General features: G+C 40.5%; 1 protein-coding gene across 1 annotated transcript in view; it reads left to right on the top strand.

Moving 5' to 3' along the window:
* Positions 1-20,088, top strand: part of USH2A (usherin) — a 594,633-nt gene that overhangs the window by 49,849 nt on the left and 524,696 nt on the right. The window contains exons 6-8 of the mRNA XM_063125387.1: positions 1,630-1,814; positions 10,073-10,294; positions 13,227-13,320. Coding sequence (XP_062981457.1) covers positions 1,630-1,814; positions 10,073-10,294; positions 13,227-13,320 — 501 coding nt within the window. The remainder of the gene's footprint in view (positions 1-1,629; positions 1,815-10,072; positions 10,295-13,226; positions 13,321-20,088) is intronic.

Below are 20,088 nucleotides of genomic sequence, written 5' to 3'. Positions count from 1 at the left end.
GTAGGCCCCTGACTGTAAGCCCCACCGCTGGCCGGCCTTCTCCCCCTCACCTCCTTCGCACGTGGTGCTCTTCTCTTCCTCCTCGTTGCTGCTGCCAGCTCTCCTCTGTGAGGAGAGCTGGCAGCAGGTCTCTTCCAGTGGTCTCTGTGAATTGGAAATAGGAGAGCAGCCCTTCTCCCCGAACATCTGTCTTTGCCCCTGAAGGAACGTGCCTGCCTGACGAGTGAATTGCGGAAAGCGCGGCAGCCCCTCGCCCGCCGGCCACTCTCCCTGCTCTGGCCCTTCGCAGGGAAAGAGAAAGGAGGAAGGAGGTAACTGGGGAAAGCAGCGGAGAAACGCACCCACAAAGGTCTCCGCTCTGCAGGGAAGCCCAAACGGCACTTACTGGCCCCGCCATACACCTAGCCAGGCCCCGCCCCCGCCAGGCCCAGCAGCAGGAACCGCAGCTGCGGCCACAACGAGGCGCGGAGCCGGAGGAGGAGCAGGAACCGGAGTGGGGTGGGCGCAGCCACTGGAGGCTTCTGACGGGCGGCACTGCACATTTCCCTCTGACCCGTCTACAGAGTGACGGCGCCTGGCTCGGCCCGCAGCAGCCTCAGAGGGGGTTCAGCAAGGACGGGGCAAACATGGCGGCGGCGGCACATTAGGGGGTTCAATGGAACCCTCTGCATCCCCTGTGCGCACGCCAATGCATGCTGGTAGCATGCACAGTTCCTCCTGAAGTGAAGCCCAAGCATGGAGCTCGTGTATTGGATCTTATAGGCTCTCCTGCTACCTGCCTGCCTCTCTCTCAGGAGCTGACAGGCTTCATCCCTCCCCCATCTCAGAAGAAGGGGGTGCTCCTTTTCACAAGTTCTCAAAGCATCTCAGCTTTGGAAAATAATTGGCCAGGTTAAGAGTGGAAATCTCCCATCTCTTCCAGATATAAAACTTTATGAGAAAACAATGACATAACTATGAGAGAACCATCTCTTGTCTGCTAAAATCTACTCAGCAGTATTTATAAGACAGGAGCCACACCAAGCAGGATGTAGTGGTACAAAAGCAGAATATGGTATGTGTCAATGGGCCCCAACAGTTGTCAGTGCACTTCAATACCGCTACAAAGCAGTAGTGTGGCTCCTGCCTTTTATATACTGTCGCCATTAATTCAGTGGTGAGAAGTGCACAATTTCTGGGACATCCCTGTAACTAAACCTTCTTGAATTCAATGGAACAAATTAGTCCATGAAGTGCAAAGGGCATAGTTCAGTAGTAGAGCAAATGCTTTAAGTCCAAGACAAGTCCAGCTAAGATTCAATCCCTGGCACCTACAGGTAGAGTTTCAGAGAGTGGCTGCTGATCAGTGAAAACCAGCCTCCCCCAACCTTGATCCACTGAGATGATTTGGCCTACAACATCCTAACACCCCATACCAACTCCTATCACCCTTTAGCTGGGGTTGATGGGAGTTGTAGGCCAAAATATCTTGAGGGACCCAGATCCAATGATGTAACTTTGTATAAGGCAGCCTCCTATGTTTCTAAAGTGTTTTCATTGTTTTCATAACCAACTTTGGTTGGATCAAGGGTCAACAGGTATAAAATTAACATCTTCCAAGTGACTTAATATTTTGCTGTTGATTCATAGGTGTTTTACATTATACTTCAGTTCTTCAGCCCACAACCTGAAGCAATACGAATACAAAGGAAAAAGCAGCGGGATTTTGTGTGGGAAGACTGGCAGTACTTTGCAAGGGACTGCAGTATGTTTGGAATGGAAAACAATGGATCACTAGAATATCCAGACTCCATCAACTGCCTCCAGCTTCCTAGGTATGAACAAATAGTGACCTCCCTAACACTGCAAGAATCTTGGTCGTGGATGAAGTGGGCTCTTATTGAGTCAAGTAACAGACATAACGTATGAATGTAACATAATCTGGAACCTCACATGTATAGTATGAGATCATTAGCGGCTCTTGGGCCATTGGAACTGGAGCTTTTCACAGTCAAGTTTGTTTGGGAATTAAGTGCAAAACATGATAAGATCTATAGCCAGAAATTACAATGAGGGAATGCATAAAAGGTTTCAGAAAGGTTTCACTATCTGATCAAGGCATAGCCTTCACCCCGTGACCAGGGTGAAAAGACTTCGAAGTCCCACCTTATTATTATTATTATTATTATTATTATTATTATTATTTATTTATATAGCACCATCAATGTACATGGTGCTGTACAGAGTAAAACAGTAAATAGCAAGACCCTGCCGCATAGGCTTACAATCTAATAAAATCATAGTAAAACAATAAGGAGGGGAAGAGAATGCCAACAGGTACAGGGAAGGGTAAGCAGGCACAGGGTAGGGAAAAACTAACAGTAGAAAGTAACAGTAGAAGTCTGCACACAACATCAAGTTTTAAAAGCTTTAGGAAAAAGAAAAGTTTTTAGTTGAGCTTTAAAAGCTGTGGTTGAACTTGTAGTTCTCAAATGTTCTGGAAGAGTGTTCCAGGCGTAAGGGGCAGCAGACGAAAATGGACGAAGCCGAGCAAGGGAAGTAGAGGCCCTTGGGCAGGCGAGAAACATGGCATCAGAGGAGCGAAGAGCACGAGCGGGGCAATAGTGTGAGATGAGAGAGGAGAGATAGGAAGGAGCTAGACCGTGAAAAGCTTTGAAGGTTAACAGGAGAAGTTTATATTGGATTCTGAAGTGAATTGGAAGCCAATGAAGAGATTTCAGAAGTGGAGTAACATGGTCGGAGCGGCGTGCTAAGAAGATGATCTTTGCGGCAGAATGGTGAACAGAAACCAACGGACTGATGTGAGAAGAAGGAAGGCCAGAGAGAAGAAGGTTGCAGTAGTCCAACCGTGAAATAACCAGTGCATGAACAAGCGTCTTGGCAGAAGAGACAGACAAAAATGATCGAATCCTGGCAATATTATACAGGAAAAATCGACAAGATTTAGCTACTGCCTCAATATGAGGAATAAAGGAGAGCGAGGAGTCGAAGATAAAGCCAAGGCTACGAGCTTCCTTGACCGGAGTAAGCGTAACATCATTGACAGTAAGAGAGAATGAGAGATGAGGAGAAGGTTTAGGAGGAAAAACAAGCAATTCAGTCTTTGCCATGTTAAGCTTCAAGCGACGATGAAGCAGCCAAGCTGAGATATCTGAAAGACATGCCGAGATACGATCGTGAACATCAGGAGAAAGTTCCGGAGATGACAGATATAGTTGTGTATCATCGGCGTACAGATGATATTGGAGGCCATGAGATTGAATAAGCTTGCCCAAGGGCAATATGTATAAGGAAAACAACAACGGGCCAAGCACCGAGCCTTGCGGAACCCCTACTGAAAGGGGAAAGGAGGAAGACGAGCTGCCATTAGTCAACACGCTGAAAGAGCGACCCGCTAGATAGGAGGCAAACCAGTTATAGACAGAGCCACAAAATCCAAGGTCATGAAGGGAATCTAAGAGAAGATCATGATCAACCGTGTCAAAGGCTGCAGTTAGATCAAGGAGAATAAGAACGGAATAATGGCCTTTAGACTTGGCAGTAAGGAGATCATTGGTGATCTTAGTAAGGGCTGTTTCGGTGGAATGCAGAGGACGGAATCCAGATTGAAATGGATCCAAAGCAGAGTTACTAGAAAGAAAGTCAAGACAGCGAGAGTAGACCGCACGCTCCAGGATCTTTGAAACAAACGGCAACAAAGAGACAGGTCGGTAGTTAGACAGAGATAGCCTATCAAGAGTAGGTTTCTTGAGAATGGGAGAGACTGTAGCATGTTTAAAAGCAGAAGGAAATGAACCAGAGGACAGAGAAAGATTAATAATATGTAGCAAGGAAGGGAGGATAGCAGGAATAAGATTAATAAAGACGCGAGAAGGAATCGGATCACGAGAACAAGTGGAAGGCTTCGAAGAGTGCAGTATTGTAGACAGTTCATCCGCAGAGACCGAAGGAAACGCAGAGAAATTTGCAGGAGGAGCTGACAGATGAGGAACAGGAACTGGAAGAGGAGCAGAGCTGGCCAGATCAGAGCGGATAGTTTGGATTTTAGCATTGAAAAAAGAGGCAAAGTTATTAGCAGACAGAGAGGCGGGGAGAGATGGCGGATTAGGCTTCAGAAGAGAATTGAAGGACGCAAAGAGCCGCTGAGGATGCCTAGCATTTGACTGGATCAGCGTTGAGTAGTACTGCTGTTTGGCCAGTGAGATGGCAGAAGAGAAAGAGGAGAGTACAAATTTGTAATGGACAAAGTCTGCCCGGTCCCTGGTCTTACGCCAAAGGCGTTCAGCTGCCCGGGAACAAGAGCGAAGGTAGCGGAGGGAAGAGGTGAGCCACGGTTGGGGTTGAGAAGGGCGAACTATCCGAGTTGTAGATGGAGCAAGATTATCAAGAGTTGAAGATAAGGAGGAATTAAAGAAGGAGACAGCTGAGTCCAAGGAGATAGCCGAACAGACAGAAGGAAGGGAGGAGGCTAGAGACTGGGAAAAAGCCTCGTAATTGATAGATTGCAAGTCACGACAAGAGCGAGAAGCGGGACGTGAAGGAGGAGGATTATGAGTAATATTGAAAGAAACTAGGTGATGATCTGACAGCGGAAAGTGAGCAGTAGAAAAGTCCAACACAGAGCAATTCCGAGTGAGAACAAGATCCAGACAGTGTCCAAGGGAATGTGTGGGTGCATCAGACCAAAGCTTAAGATCATAAGAGGAAGATAATGAGCGAAACCTTGACCACAAAGGGACTCTTGGAACAATTACCATCACTAAACCTCAGATTCCATCTGGATTATTAATAGCAGTTAGCCCATAGACTTCCTGGTAAAATGAATGAGATTGAAAGATATTTGGTAAATTACTTTGTCTATTCTTGTAAACCGCCCAGAGAACTTTGGCTATTGTGTGTGGGGTGGTGGTATCGAAATAATAATAATAACAACAACAACAACAACAACAACAACAACAACAACATTGTCAACAAGAACCTGAATGTCATTTGCTGAATTGGAGCAGACAAGTGGAGAGGGGGTTGTATATTATTAAGTTCTTAGGAGACTTGATTGTCAGGGTCTACTAAAAGTGAAGTGGTTTATTGCTGGACAATCCTCACAATAATGGGGCACAGAAAACATATTGGCCCTATGTTTATTGCACCAGCCTATACAAAAACTCCTCCTAAGGAGGGCTTCTGCCCTGAAAGGCAGCCAAAAATATTATTATTATTATTATTATTATTATTATTATTATTATTATTATTGATTCATGCAAATGTTTCTCTTCTTTCTGTGCATCACCCTATCTGATGCTTTGAGACTTCTGAATGAAGAACACACCTAAGAAGCTATAAATTCTCCATTATCCAAAAAAGACATAGTTGTATTTGCCATCCAAGAGTTGTCTTGCCTTTATAACAGTGTTGTTTTGCATAATGCAGGCTTTTATTTCTTTATTTCCTTTTCCTTTCTTTTGTTAAAATTTGCCTTCAGCCGTAAGTGTCTGGTTGCACCAACCCTTGGCAGAATTCAGAACATAGTCAGCATCAGACCTGTGTAGAACTTGTCTGAAAAGCCATCAGGGAGCATTCCACCAGGTGCAATGGTTGTTTGTTTTGCTGTGGTTCCCCCCACCCCCCCTGTTTCAATCTTGGCAGCTAGGCTTTTAAAGTGTCAGCATCTTTCTCTGGGCTTTCGCAATTCAACATTCTAAGGGAGGAACAAGAGGTCATTGAGGGTACATTCGTTTTCAGCAAAACATAGTTTGCATTGAGGGGAACACAGAATTGCCAAATCCATTGACTGAGCAAAGGGTAATGTTTTGGTAAATAATCAAATCAGTGACTTCTCTTAAAACAACTACAACAATATGCCAACATAAAAATTAGTGCATTTTTAAAAAGGAATTCAAGAGCTAATGTGTGAAATGCTGCCATAAATGTTTTATAATGGAACATTGTTTTCCCTCCAATTACATGACATAAATGATAATAGGAAGTGATTCAAGTGAACGATGTTGTGTGGGGAAGATGTACAGTAAACCTAATTTAAAAATACCCTCTAAAGACTTATGTATATTCATTGTACCACAGGAAACATTAGGTGGTAGTGAACAAGAAGCTAACCTACTTTAATTTTAAAGAACAAATTAACAGAACACATTACTTGCTCTTCTAAAGACCTAAATCAAACTTACTGGGCAGAGGGATGTTGTAGCAAATGTACTGCTTTGAGCTTTTATCATGCAAAATTAGCTGGACTTTTTGAATGACGTTGCATTGACTTGTGACCAATAGTGATTTTTAACAGTGCATCTACTTGTGGATTGTCACAGAAGACAAACAGAGAGAGAAGGGCAAACTTAGGAATGGACGGACTCACCTACATCCGATTCATTGGACATTTGCCCCAACGTCACTGCCCCTGCTCATCAGGCTGCATGAGTTTCTTTTGAGGCGAGGCCCAGTGAGCGCTCATCAACTATCTGCCCCGCTCCTGAAATTTTAGGGCCATTATTTATTTTTATATTTATTTATTTATTACATTTCTATACCGCCCAATAGCAGAAGCTCTCTGGGCGGTTCACAAAAATTAAAACGATAATAAAACAACCAACAGGTTAAAAACACAAATACAAAATACAGTATAAAAAGCACAACCAGGATAAAACCACGCAGCAGAATTGATATAAGATTAAAATACAGAGTTAGAACAGTAAAATTTAAATTTAAGTTAAAATTAAGTGTTAAAATACTGAGAGAATAAAAAGATCTTCAGCTGGCGACAAAAAGAGTACAGTGTAGGCGTCAGGCGGACCTCTCTGGGGAGCTCATTCCACAACCGGGGTGCCACAGCGGAGAAAGCCCTCCTCCTAGTAGCCACCTGCCTCACTTCCTTTGGCAGGGGCTCACGGAGAAGGGCCTCTGTAGATGATCTTAAGGTCTGGGCAGGTACATATGGAAGGAGACGTTCCTTCAAATAACCTGCCCCCAAACCGTTTAGGGCTTTAAATGTCAATACCAGCACTTTGAATCGGGCCCGGACCTGGACTGGCAGCCAATGAAGTGGTAAAAGGACTGGCGTAATGTGATCTCACCGGCCAGTCCCTGTTAATAAACGGGCTGCCCTGTTTTGTACCAGCTGAAGCTTCCGGACCATTTTTAAAGGCAGTCCCAAGTATAACACATTACAGTAATCCAAACGAGAGGTTATCAGAGCATGGATAACTGTAGCTAGGCTATCTCTATACAGATAAGGACGTAGTTGGTATATCAACTTAGGCTGATAAATTATGGCCGCCATTCATGCAATGGGGAAATGCATAATTTCCAGAGTCTCCATTGTGGCACAATTTCTGGAGCCTACCTGGTGGCACATTGAGGAGGGCAGATGGCTGCTGAACACTTGGAGCATGGATCTGTGAATGTGCTGTGGGTGCCCCCACCTGGATCCATGGAGTCTGCAACATCCCTAGACAAACTTAAATTATGATATACAGCTTAGGGACACAATGATCTGGTCTCCATTCATTCTTTAAGTAGGGACAGATCTATCAATCTCAGTCTCACCAAGATTGTTGGGGTTTTTTGAGGTCAAACTCATTCCATCCCATTTGGTTATGATTGCAAAGTTGTATGGAAATTCATACTATTTTTGTGTACATTTTTGTGTGCATATGTACAATACGCATGCATTTGTAAACATATACATTTTCCCAAGTACTTTACATTCCTGAAATGCAATTTGGTGCACACTTTCCACAAATATACACATTTTTGTATGTGTTTTCCTTGAGACGAGCTGCATTGGAAAACCCACAAAATTGCAGATCAGTCTCACAGTAAACTGAAAGGCTTGGGAAGTGCTAAACTTAAAAGCAAAGGATTTCTTATTTATTTACAGACATGGTAAGGCACTGCATTTCACTGTTTATACTAGTTGTGCGATTTCTGTATATGAGAAAAGTCTGTAAATTATTTACATTTACTAAAATTAGTCAGAATAGCATTGTTTTCTGGATGAAAAACAAATTGAATATTTGTGGGAAGATGGGATTATTCTAAATTTTTAGGGCATGTGTTCAGGCATGCCCTTCTTAAACATTATCTCCTGAAGTTAGACTAAGTCCAGGCCAGCCTAGAGTTTAGTAATCTTCCCAGCTCTTACTTCCGCTTGAAATAAATGCATCCTCAGAAAGCAGCTGAGTCATGCTGATGACAGGATGAATAAATGTGCCGGTTTTACTTTCTCCTGCATTCAGTTTTTTAAAATCTCACTTTTCTTTTTATTTATTTATTTATTTATTGCATTTCTATACCGCCCAATAGGCGGAGCTATATAAAATAACAGTATAAAACCATAATATAAAATACAATATAAAGAAATTATATGAAGAAATATGAAGAAATTCACAAATGTTGGTAGTTTTTTACGTTAAATGATCTGAAACAATATTCACACCCACCCGCACTGTCCAAATTCAATGGGTACAGCTATTCCCAGTATGGAGAGGACTTGTACTTGCCTGCCATATAGCTATTGAACATGCGGAGCCTGTAAAAAAGAAAAAAGAGGTAGCAATCCTAATTCAGCACTAACATAGCTGAATAAACAGTATTTCAAAATCAGGCTTTTCAGAGCTAAACATTCAAAACCCTTAGCCTGGATGAATGAGTTTCCAGTTCTCTCAGATTCTGCTTCTCCCACATTCAAATTTTTAGTTTCCCTCGTATTCAAAGTTTTGAAATCTTAATTTTTTTCCATCTCAACAACTATTTTAAATGTCTCTTCACAGCTATAGTTTTTAACATCCAACCCGCTCCGGATGTCTGGATCTCGCTTCCAGAAATGCCCCTTTACTGCTACCATAGTTTTCAACATTAATAATAATAATAATAATAATAATAATAATAATAATAATAATAATATTTCTTACCCGCCTCTCCCTTTGGATCGAGGCAGGGAACAACATTAGAACAGGAATCAATACATCTTAAAAAATCATGATTTTACATTGATCTGGATAGGCCTGCCGGAAAAGGCTAGTCTTTAAAGCTGCCTTAAAATCACACATAGTGTTAATTTTACGAATCTCCTCCGGCAGGCCATTCCACAATCTGGGGGCGACAGAAGAAAAGGTCCTCTGGGAAACTGATGTCAGCCTAGTTTTAGCTGACTGAAGTAAGTTCACCCCAGAGGACCTGAGTGTGCAGGGTGAACTGTATGGGAGAAGGCGATCCTGCAGGTAACCTGGACCTAAACCATTTAGGGCTTTAAAGGTAATGACCAACACTTTGTACTTTGCCCGGAAACTAATTGGCAGCCAGTGGAGTGATTTTAATGTTGGGGTAATATGCTCACCCCTAGATGTACTGGTGATCAACATTAGATCTAGGAAAAGACAGAGCTGTCATCTTCCTTAAGATGGCTGCCGGGCTCCAGTGGACAGGTTAGGTAAGCCCCATGGGCAAGCAGGGGCAGTGGCTTGGCATTGTCCTTGATCAAGCTGAAGCAGTTTCAAGTGCTTTGGAGCTGCTCCAGCCCCAATCCAGATTCAACCTGAATCACTGGACACAGCCCTATTAAAGATGTCAATTTTAGTTTCATTGAAGATGGAAAGGCAACTCAGGATTACTTGTTTACCCTTCAGCATTTGGTGGAATCCTACAATAAAAAATATCCACTGTAGTATTTGTCACAGATTTTTCTTGTCCTTGGAAAACTTAGGTAAACATTAGCACTTTTTCTGTTCCACCTTCTTATTTTCTTTGCAGATATAGAGTTGCAAAGAATATGTTTAACAAACTTATTTACAAACCAATATAAGTGTCACATCTCTATTTTCCAATTTGTAAGTCAGTACAGATTGCATTCTTGATATTTACATGAAAGTTGAGATTCAGAAACATAGGACTATATTCGATGACATCATCAAATATATAGTATAGATTTAATCGGACTTTCAATTTTTTCTTGATAAAAGTTGCATTTGGGCAGCTCTATAATGCTTTGAAAACATAACATGTTCTGTGCATTTGTAAAAGATTCTGTGAAACAGATACTTAATATGCTACTTTCTTTTAACAGCATTACTCCATATTCCCGTGGAAACATTACTTTCAGTGTTCTCACTCCAGAACCAAATCGTCGGCCAGGATACAATGATTTCTACAATACTCCCTCACTACAAGAGTTTGTCAAAGCCTCAGAAGTAAAGATTAATCTACTTGGCCAGTATCATACTACTATGTCTTGGGTTAACTTTGGACACAGATATTATGGAGTTGATGAAATTACTGTCAGTGGGAGGTATGCAAGGCAACTTCTTGTTCTTATTAAAAATGAAGTATGAGAGTCAATTATTAACTGTGGCTTTACACTCAGGTATATGAGGAGCAAATTTCATAGATGTCAGATACAAAATAGTCTTTTCCACCATATTAAATTAATATCTATCGTTTTAGATAAATAATTCTTTAACACAGTTTTATCTGTCAACAATGCTTTTACATTTCGATTTTTGCTAACTATTACAGACAGGTATGTTTGATTGAAAGCCTGATTGAAGCTTTGCTTTAGCAGCACTTCCAGTTTTTATTATGGGCTCCCATATATGGCAGTCCTAATGGTCTTAATAATGAACTAAACTCTTTGTCTTAGCAAGTTTTTTCCTTTAAAAATGGGGCTTCTGTCAGCAAAAGTGTTGCATTATCTATGACTGACAACTTTATTGTATATGTTAAGTCAGAAGTCTTGTTGAAGGCATAATTATACCCTGTAAATAAAATGCAAATTAAGTAATGACTGAGTCCTAGTAAAAGATGTGCTATTATTTATTTATTTTTAACTATAGAATTTATGTTTTAAAAGAATATGTATTGAGCCAGGTTTTCTTAGTGAGCAAAACCAAGTTGTTGCTATTAGCTGAAGTGGATATACTGTTTTGTTTTGATTTTTCTTTAATATCTTAACTCTTTTGTCCATGCCCTGGATGTTTGGAGAAGGCAGTATACAAATCCTTTAAACAGATAAATCAATATAGATTTTCCTCTACATTCATATGGTGTAACAGTCTGAAATGGTGAATCATATTGTGTACAATTGACATTTTTGGGACATGCACCAATATATCAATAAGAATAACACTGTGTTCTCAAGAAGTAATACAAATATGTACTTTCTCAGCCCTAATCTGCAAGAAATGAATTGTTTTATGAAGCTTAAATGGAAAATTTTATGTGAAAGTTAAGCACCTTTAATTTCCTTGGGACTTAAGCATGTTTAACTTTCTTTGGACTGGGCCCATATGGGAAGGTACTTACCTTCAATTGCCTCATCTTGGAAGAACCCATTGACTTCACTGCTGTGACTGAGACCTGGTTGGACAAAAGCAAGGGGTGCAAAGCTGGGTCAGATGTATCCACCAGAATATCAGATACAGCACCAACCACAGTTTGAGGGCAGAGGAGGAAGCCTTAGTCTGTAAGGATTCTATCTCTCTGTTCAAGTATCTTTGTCAAGTATCTCTGCCAGTTTTGAGTGCCTATGCCTGGTGCTGGGAACCCAACACAGGATTGGGATTCTATTGATGTAACATTTTATTACACTGTATAACATATTACTGCTCAAGCTGATGGAAGTAGTCTTGGGTGTGTGTGTTGAGAACCCCCAAACTGATGGTCTTATGGAATTTCCACATCTATGCTGGGGCTGCCTTGTCTGGAAGCAGTACGAGACTTTGTGCTTGCCATGACTGGCATTCATATATCACAAATAAAATGAAGTCCAATTCATATGGTCAAATCTCTCCGGTTTCCTCCACAGAGCTACTTTCAAAAGAGATAGGAATTTGGGTTATGGATGGAAGTTCTGATCATGGATTACGAACGTTTCATCTAGTTTAGGGGTGAGCAGAAGGTAGATCTCCAAATGTTTGGGACTTCATTTCCCAGACAGAGATGTATAAGGTTTTGACTTTTACTCAAAAAAACCAAAACAACTACAACAAAATGTGAGCATGCATTGTTCAAGGTTCCAAATGTGATTGCAAGCATGTGATTGCATGTCCAATTATAATGTTCGCAGATTGCCAGACACGTAATCAAGTTCGATTTGTGCATCTTTCTCAGTTCGCTTTTACACAAATTTCCTAATTTGCCCAACTTTCCTCTGAAGCCTGAACCAGCTCAAATTAGTTTATGGAGGAAAATTGCCCAAATTTCACGTTCAATCACTGCTTTATTTGTACAATTTTCTCATTCATGGAGAGTGAGCATTGATCGTGAGCAGGAATTAGGCACAAGATGAATGGTGAGAAGATTTTCGGAGAATTCTAGTGATGCCAAATTTCACTTATTCACTGATCCCTACCCCCAGAAGCCCCGGTGAGCATGACCAGTGGACAGGAATGCTGGGAGTTGGGGATTTAATTTTGCCCCTCTTCAGATCTAGTTAGAACTTCAGTATTCTATGTGAGTGGACAGACTGCACAGAGAAGGACATGCTATAGACATCCTTTGTCATAGTTTGGAAATTCACTTCCCAAAGAGCCTTTCTTTCCTCTGACTGTTTATAATTGTGGGAGTTCATTTAAAATCTTTCTGTTCTGTCAGCTTTTTGGTAGGGTCACCAGATCGATTCTTGATTTTAGAGGGAAGACTCTTATGAGGCTACTGTTACGATTTTAACTGGTTTCTATGAGTTGGTGGTTTTGCGTTTATGACATTTTAAAATGTTGTAGTTGTGAATTCTCAACCTTGGCAGCCGTGAGAAGGAAAAGTGATGTATGTTATACAGCCTTGGTGACATTTGTGGGAAATCAATATGTAAATATGATTAATAAGCAAAATAAATAAATAAAAGACTCTGTCCTTAAGTTGTGGAGTTACAGGTGGCATGGTTAATACTGACAACACAGGTATTAAGTGTAATTAATAATTAGGGCCTTAAATCTGCATGGTGTGCAATGAAAACACATAATGGACATTTGAGCACTTAATAGTTGGTCTACAACACATCCTGTCAATTTGCTCCCTTGGAAAGAAGCACTTAGCTGACATTTATAAATGCGGAATGGAGAGAGACACGAAATGGTTACTACACTTAAAAGCTCTTTTTTTCTGATACAGTTATCCTTAACAGAAGCAGACAATTACATTCATGACAGTGTAAAAATAACAGGAAGATTCTTTCTTGAATGATATATCAATGCTCTTTTCTCAATAGATTTGTTTTTGTACAGGTGCAATTGTCTTGGCCATGCGGATCACTGCGACACAAGTGCTAACCCATACAGATGTCTTTGCTCCAAGGAAAGCTACACTGAAGGCAACAATGTGAGTTGGTTTAAGTTAGAATTTCAAGTTCTCCAGTTTGAATGTCCCAATTCTAGTTTGGCACAAATCTGGTTTTTGCACAGATCTTGTATTTATATTGTTATTGACCTGAACTGATTACAAACCTTTATGAAGGGAGGAAACATTCCAAAGCATGAACGGCTTAGCAGGAGCCCTGCTCTCTTTTAAATCTGGTCACTCTATTATAGCTCCTGCAGCTTTAACTGTTGTGATGAAGAGGGAATTTCACCAGGCTCTCCATATATACAAATGACACCTGCTGAAATTCTCTTTTCTATGCAACTGTTAAAGATACAGGAGCCCTGTCCTCCCTTTCATATGGTCACCCTAACACTGTGATTCGAGAACACCACTGTGGCTATTCCTATTGGTTAGTCACAGAAGTCAACACAAAAGTTACCCTTCACCCCACTCAGTGTATTCCAAATATGGAGATACACACACACATACACACACAGCTCGTTAATTCTGGAGACTTTAGAAGCTCTGATTGGGCACGTCTCTGCTCTGAGAGTATTCGATGGGTTTGGAAGTGGCCAATCTCTGCTCTGAAAGCAAAATGCTCTGTGGATTTTTGTGGTTACCAGATAATTCCAGGGCGGAGTGCACTCCCCTAGTAAAAATGCTTTTTGGAGTTTTGCAGAAAATCGTAATTCCATAGTTATATTTTGTTTTGTTTCTTGTTGGATTCACTGTCTAATTTTAAAGATACGTTCAACCTGCAAGTGTAATATATCATTTTCATAGTAAGGAAGCATGTTACCTATTGGCACAGTAGACTGTTTTTATATTGTTTAGTTTACAGAAAATATAATGGGGATATAGAACAAGCCTGTTATTTTCTAAGAGAACCAGAAGCAAAGCACATTTTATTTTTTATATGTAAAGTACTGGAAACATTTCAGAAAGAAAAAATGCCCTCAATTTCACTGTGCCCTGTTAGCCATTAAAATAATACTCAACAAACAGGGTTTTTGTGCATTACATTGCACTCAATTTGGCAAGTGATGGCTAAGTCAAACCTTGATAACGTTCCAGTTCCTGACATTGGAAGGTAGGAAAAGGAATATTTTAATGACTTTGCCAAACATTAGAGAAATGGAGGGTTGAGGGCACAGATGTAGGGTCCCAGCAGAACCGCGTTCCTACTCTCTCTGCCATAGGAACCTTTGAAGCTGCCTTCAGTAAGAACATTTGAACTAAGCCCATGGCAAACACAGAAACATTGTTTGATTTCTTTCCCCCCTCCTTTTTCCCTGTGCATTTTCTTATTTTTCCTTCCTCCCCACTCTTTTTGTTTTGCTTTGCTTTGCTTTACTAATGTAAACTACCAAAAGGAAAAGTATAAGGAAAAGTAGAAAAGATATTGTGCATGTTATATTATTATTATTATTATTATTATTATTATTATTATTATTATTATTAGCGTAGTAGTCCTGCTCCTGCCCCACATTTTTGCCCCTCGGTTCCCTCACCACAGAGGGGCTCATGAATAAGGTAAATGTGGCTCATGCATACTGAATTCCTACTCTGAAATTTGCATGTAGCGCAGTCCTGCCGCCCCTTTCATGCCCTGATTGGCTGCCTCCATCCCCTTCCTCCTCTCTGCTGATGGTGACAGCATAACATTTAGGCTGGGCCAGGAACCACCTTCATGCCACACTGATTTGCCAAGCAGGGTATCTGTCATCCTTCCGGCAGAGGTTCTGCCCTGCTTGTTTGGTATAGAGGAAATTAATTGCTATTACAGTTCAAACTTTGAACATTTTTGAAGTTAGACACATTAGCCTGCCCAGTCTGAATTTTCAGCACATCCACACTGTTCAGGCTTCAGTTTAAAACAAAAGTGACTAAAATTGAACTGGTAGATCTCTAGTAATAAGTCTGACACTATGGTATGCTTACAGATGATGATAATGATTGCCCCATCAGTCCACATGGTTGCTTGCAGTTAGGGGAGAAAAAGAAAGGTCTGTGGCCCTAAGGATCTTAAAGTACTGCCACTGCAGTGAGGGAGGGGGACACATAGCACATCTTGGTTCTGTAATGGCTGAACCATATGGATAACTGTACCATATACCATATGATAGGACCCTCCCTATTGCAGCGTTCTAGATGATAGAATGCTATCATCTGGAGTTGAATGCTATCACTGGCTAGTGATAGCACTGATAGAATGCCTGCAATGGAGTTCTGCATTGTTCCCAGCCTGCATTAACCTGAAGACTATTGTCCCCTTTGTTCAGAGCCATCAGGAATCCACCTTCATAGCAATGAGTCCTTTGTACTGTTTGTTTTGAAGCCTATGGCTGCCTTTGAGTTTGGGCATGAGTTCTTCCTTTCTGCTTGGACATCCAGCATGCTTGTGAGTCTAGCTCATTTCTAAGATTAACTCAGAGTGCATTTGGTCTCCAACATTGTTCCTTATGGTCCATTCCTAGCATGATTCGCAGCTCCATTCTGCAGCCCACATGAAACAAATTGTGGTTATTAGGAACCAAAAAAGGAGCAATCCTATGTCCCCTAGCATATGAACCAGAATAATAGTTGTGACAAGTCTAAGGACAGAGAAAGATGAAGATGAGAGAAATTAGCACAAATTAGAAATAAGGAAGGAAGGTGGCATTACAGAAATGGTGGCTATGCAACCAAAGGGAACCTGATTGCTGCAGGTAATAATGGATTGCTGGGATGGAAATGGTAAGGTTTAGGAAGGAAAAAGAAATAGAGCAGGAATAGCTATAAATACCTGACTTCAGAGGAAGGGGAACCAAAAGGACTTCATTTCCTGGTTGGTTGCAAAAAGTTAGAGAAATGCTGTGGCATGGACTACCCTTGGCTTTTTCAACATTTGTTACAAATTCAAGATTGTGCAAAAATCTCCCTGGCTTTGTGGACAACAGGGCAGGATTGAGCTGTGGAGGTCATCCACTTGCTTGTCCATCTCGTCTTGATGGTGATGATGCCATGCTGGTCCTGCTGAGGCTGGGAGAATCAAGAAGAGGTGCTTTTTCCTAGGAATAATAGCAATCAACTAGGTGTAATTCCTACTGGTTTCTCTTAAGACAACCCTTTAGACTGGTTTAAAGATAAAGAGTCATAAGGAGAGCAGGGGATTTGATGTGATCCATCAACAAGAAGCACCTGGACAGTAGATGGAGCAAGCACACAGGGCAGCTAGTCACAGTATTCCCCACTATGGTGAGATGGATTGTATTTCTATTTAAATTATAGTCATTATTTTTAAATTTGCATTTACACATATAAAATAACATAACGTATGCTGATTTTATGCAAATTTGTCTACACTTTCCCCCTCTTTTAGGGTGATGAGTATGTGGCTACGCTAATGGAGTTTGCAGAATGCAACAGAATAATGTTAGAACCCTAGAGAAGTTTTATTAAACATCAGAGAGGGTGTGGGGTGAACTTGACATAGGACTACAACCCTGTGTTTCTTCAACTCTGAGTTATCTTTACTGAGCTTTTCACGTACCCTTTTGTGGACTATCACCACAAATTCACTTTTTAAAGGCTTTCTATTCCCCTGCTCCATCCTCTATCAAGCTTTCTGCTTCACCTTTGTCTAGATTTTATAGTGAAATCCCTTTTGTCGTAAAGAAATATCCTCTGTTAAGCTAGATAAACAAAATTCCATCTCTCTCTCTCTCTGTTTTAACTTTGTCACACATTGTTGCCTGCTTTTAGCAAGTTGAAAACATATGATGGTCACACTGTTGCAGTATATTTGTAAGAGGGCATTTAACAGTATAATTACGCCAAAGATTTTGAAAAAGGAGTGAAAAGCTTGCAGGTGTACAGGCAGGAAAGGTTTGAAGGGAGATATTACAAGATTTGGCTTGAGTGTGCTTTTTACTTACGCTCAAATGACTGATTAGAAATGTAAACAAGAAATCAGATTGATTCGTCCAACTTTTAAAAAGTTGAACCTATACAGTTCAAATGATGGGCTATCATAAAATGACATTTTTAAAGGAAGTCTTTAAAAAATTCAAGTTGACACTGTCCTTTTAATTAGAACAAGTATTGTGAAATGCTACTTTGTGAGGATTAATGATAAATATTTAATACGATCTGGAGTTCACCAAGCACTCTGGCAAGAGCTGTGATTCTATGTGAAAACAAGCTAAATTATTGGCATAAATGCCCTATCATTTTTGTTTTTGTTTTTTGGTGGAATGGGAGTCATTGTTTGTTCCAAGGTGGGTTTTTTTTTAAACAATTTTAATCAGTCTGCATAGTAAAACAGGTATAGTAAATTATATCTTTTATTGTGTGTAGTACTGTTGATTTCTGCTAACAAAGAATTAAAACAAAATGGATTTAGCTCAGTTGCAATTTTTGCATTTTACTCAGTTTACTTACTATAAATTTTGGCAATGTTTAGTGTTAGCTTGAGATTTAGGGCATGCCTACACCATAGGGTGTAGGGGGAAGGAGGAGGGACGATCTCGGGATTCAAACCTAGACTTATGAAAACTAGACACCCAAAGCCCTCTGCCTACAAGTATTTCTTACAATCCTTCATCCTTCTGCAATATTTGTACTTTAGAAAAGATAAATCATTCAGGATCGGTTTTATGTTTCTAGAGAGTAGCACGCAAGAATACATCTGACTGCATGGATTTCAGGAAGACATCTTCTAAATGCATTAGTTGCCACTGGAAAATGCTCAGCTCATGCTGAGCTTCCAACATGGCATGACACACACTACAATGGGTGTGAATAGGATTGCCACCACTGAATGCTGAGTTTATATAAGTTTTTAGCGTACCCATACACACATCTACTTACTTTCATTATGATGGTATGCTAAACATCTGGCTTCAAACCCATGAAACCATTATAAATCATTAAAAATAAAAATGTCACCTTAAAAAGGTAATACAAGTAACATACCTTCCAAACGTATGCTACACATTATTCAATTAAAACATATAGCTATTATTTTTTTCTTAATTTTTGTACCAGGTTCTAGAGTGAGCGGAAATTTTCAAGAAAACATTTCTACCAAACATTGTTTAACATCCCCCACCAAATGAGGCCTTGGGGCTGTGGCTCAGTGGTAGAGCCTCTGCTTTGCATGCAGAAGGTCCCAGGTTCAATCCTCAGCATCTCCAGAAGGGCAGGAAAAAACTCCTCCCTGAAGCCCTGGGGAGCTGCTACCAGTCAGTTTGACAACACTGGTCAAGATGAGCCAATGGTCAGATTCAGTATAAGGCAGCTTCTTATGTCCCTGTGTTTCCAAGGCCACTTTGCTGAATGTTCTCCAAATAGTCTCCACTTTTGTTCTTTTTTCCTTAACTTTTGTACCGACATAGCGAGCATAATAACCATAATAACCATATAGTTTTCTCATCATGTGAACAAAAGTCCTTGCCTTTAAAGAATAGAAATAGAATTGGATCTCAGAGTCGTGTATAAACAACACTTTCACTAATCTGAGTCAAATGATCTTTTTTATGTATACAAGGTGATTAGAATGCTAATATGCCCTCCTCCTGACTCTCAGGACTGGCCTTCAATAGAAGTGTACAGAGTTACGCATGGTGTGGAGAATGTGGATAGGGAGACATTTTTCTTCCTCTCCTGTAATACTAGAACCCGGGGTCATCCCATGAAGCTGATTGGTGGGAGATCCAGGACAGACAGTGTACAGTTAAACTATGGAATTCACTACCACAAGATGTGGTGATGGCCACCAGTTTGGATGGCTTTAAAAGGGGGATGGATAAATTCCTGAAGGAGAATGTTAAGTATCAGAGGCAGTACACTTGTATACACTAGTTGTTGGGGAACATGAGTGGGAGGGTGCTGTTGCACCATGCCCTGCTTGTAGTTTCCTGGTTGACAGCTAGTTGGTCCCTGGCTGAACAGTGTGCTGGGCTAGATGGACCCTTGGTCTGATCCAGCATGGATTTTCTTATGTTCTTAATAGTATGACAAAAATATTCCAAGCTGTTTTGCAAACTGGGGTGGTAGTTATTCCAGAGAAAATGATGAGAATTTACATAAAGTTCTATAGATCTATATGGTGAAGAGATCTGATGAATCCACCCTTTACGCCACCCTAAACATTCTGGAGCGTTGATCTGTTAAGAAGTAATTAATCTTTTGTATTTATGCTAATAATGAGGAAGATACGAAGTTGATTATGAAATATTTATAGAGGTGAGGATCATGAAGAAGAGCTTTAGAAGGCATAGTAGGGCCTTGTAGGAGGAAGAGCTTTATTATGGCTTAACACTTAAAATCACTTTATAACAAAATTAAACTCTGTTTATAGTTGCTCTTTGTTATATAATGACATCTAATGAATGATAGCAGAAATCTGGAACAGGATTATTTTAAATTTAAATATACTAGCATTTTAAAGTATGGTATTTTTACATCTGTGCCCTGGTAATTATCATGTAGTGACAATATAATTGTAAGGTGGGAAAGTATTATTCTGAACATTTCTGTCTTTTAAAGTATGACAGCAGACACATTTGTATTGGTTTCGGTTATTTGGTGCTAGGGTGGGTGATTCCCAACATGGAATGGTACAACAGCACCAGTTTTTCTAAGGCAGGATCTACACTACTGCTTTAAAATGGTTTATAACAGTAGTGACAACTATTGAGGCCTACGACAAACTCCATATACAGTTTTCAAAACATTTTCAAAGTGTCATATCCTGCTTGGTGCAGATCTGGCCTATGTAAGATCTGGATATGTTGTTAG

The sequence above is a fragment of the Elgaria multicarinata genome, chromosome 4 (genome assembly GCF_023053635.1).
Source record: "Elgaria multicarinata webbii isolate HBS135686 ecotype San Diego chromosome 4, rElgMul1.1.pri, whole genome shotgun sequence".
NCBI classification, from domain to species: Eukaryota; Metazoa; Chordata; class Lepidosauria; order Squamata; family Anguidae; genus Elgaria; species Elgaria multicarinata.
Note: the sequence above shows the minus strand (reverse complement) of the source record. Positions and strands in the feature narration are given on the sequence as shown.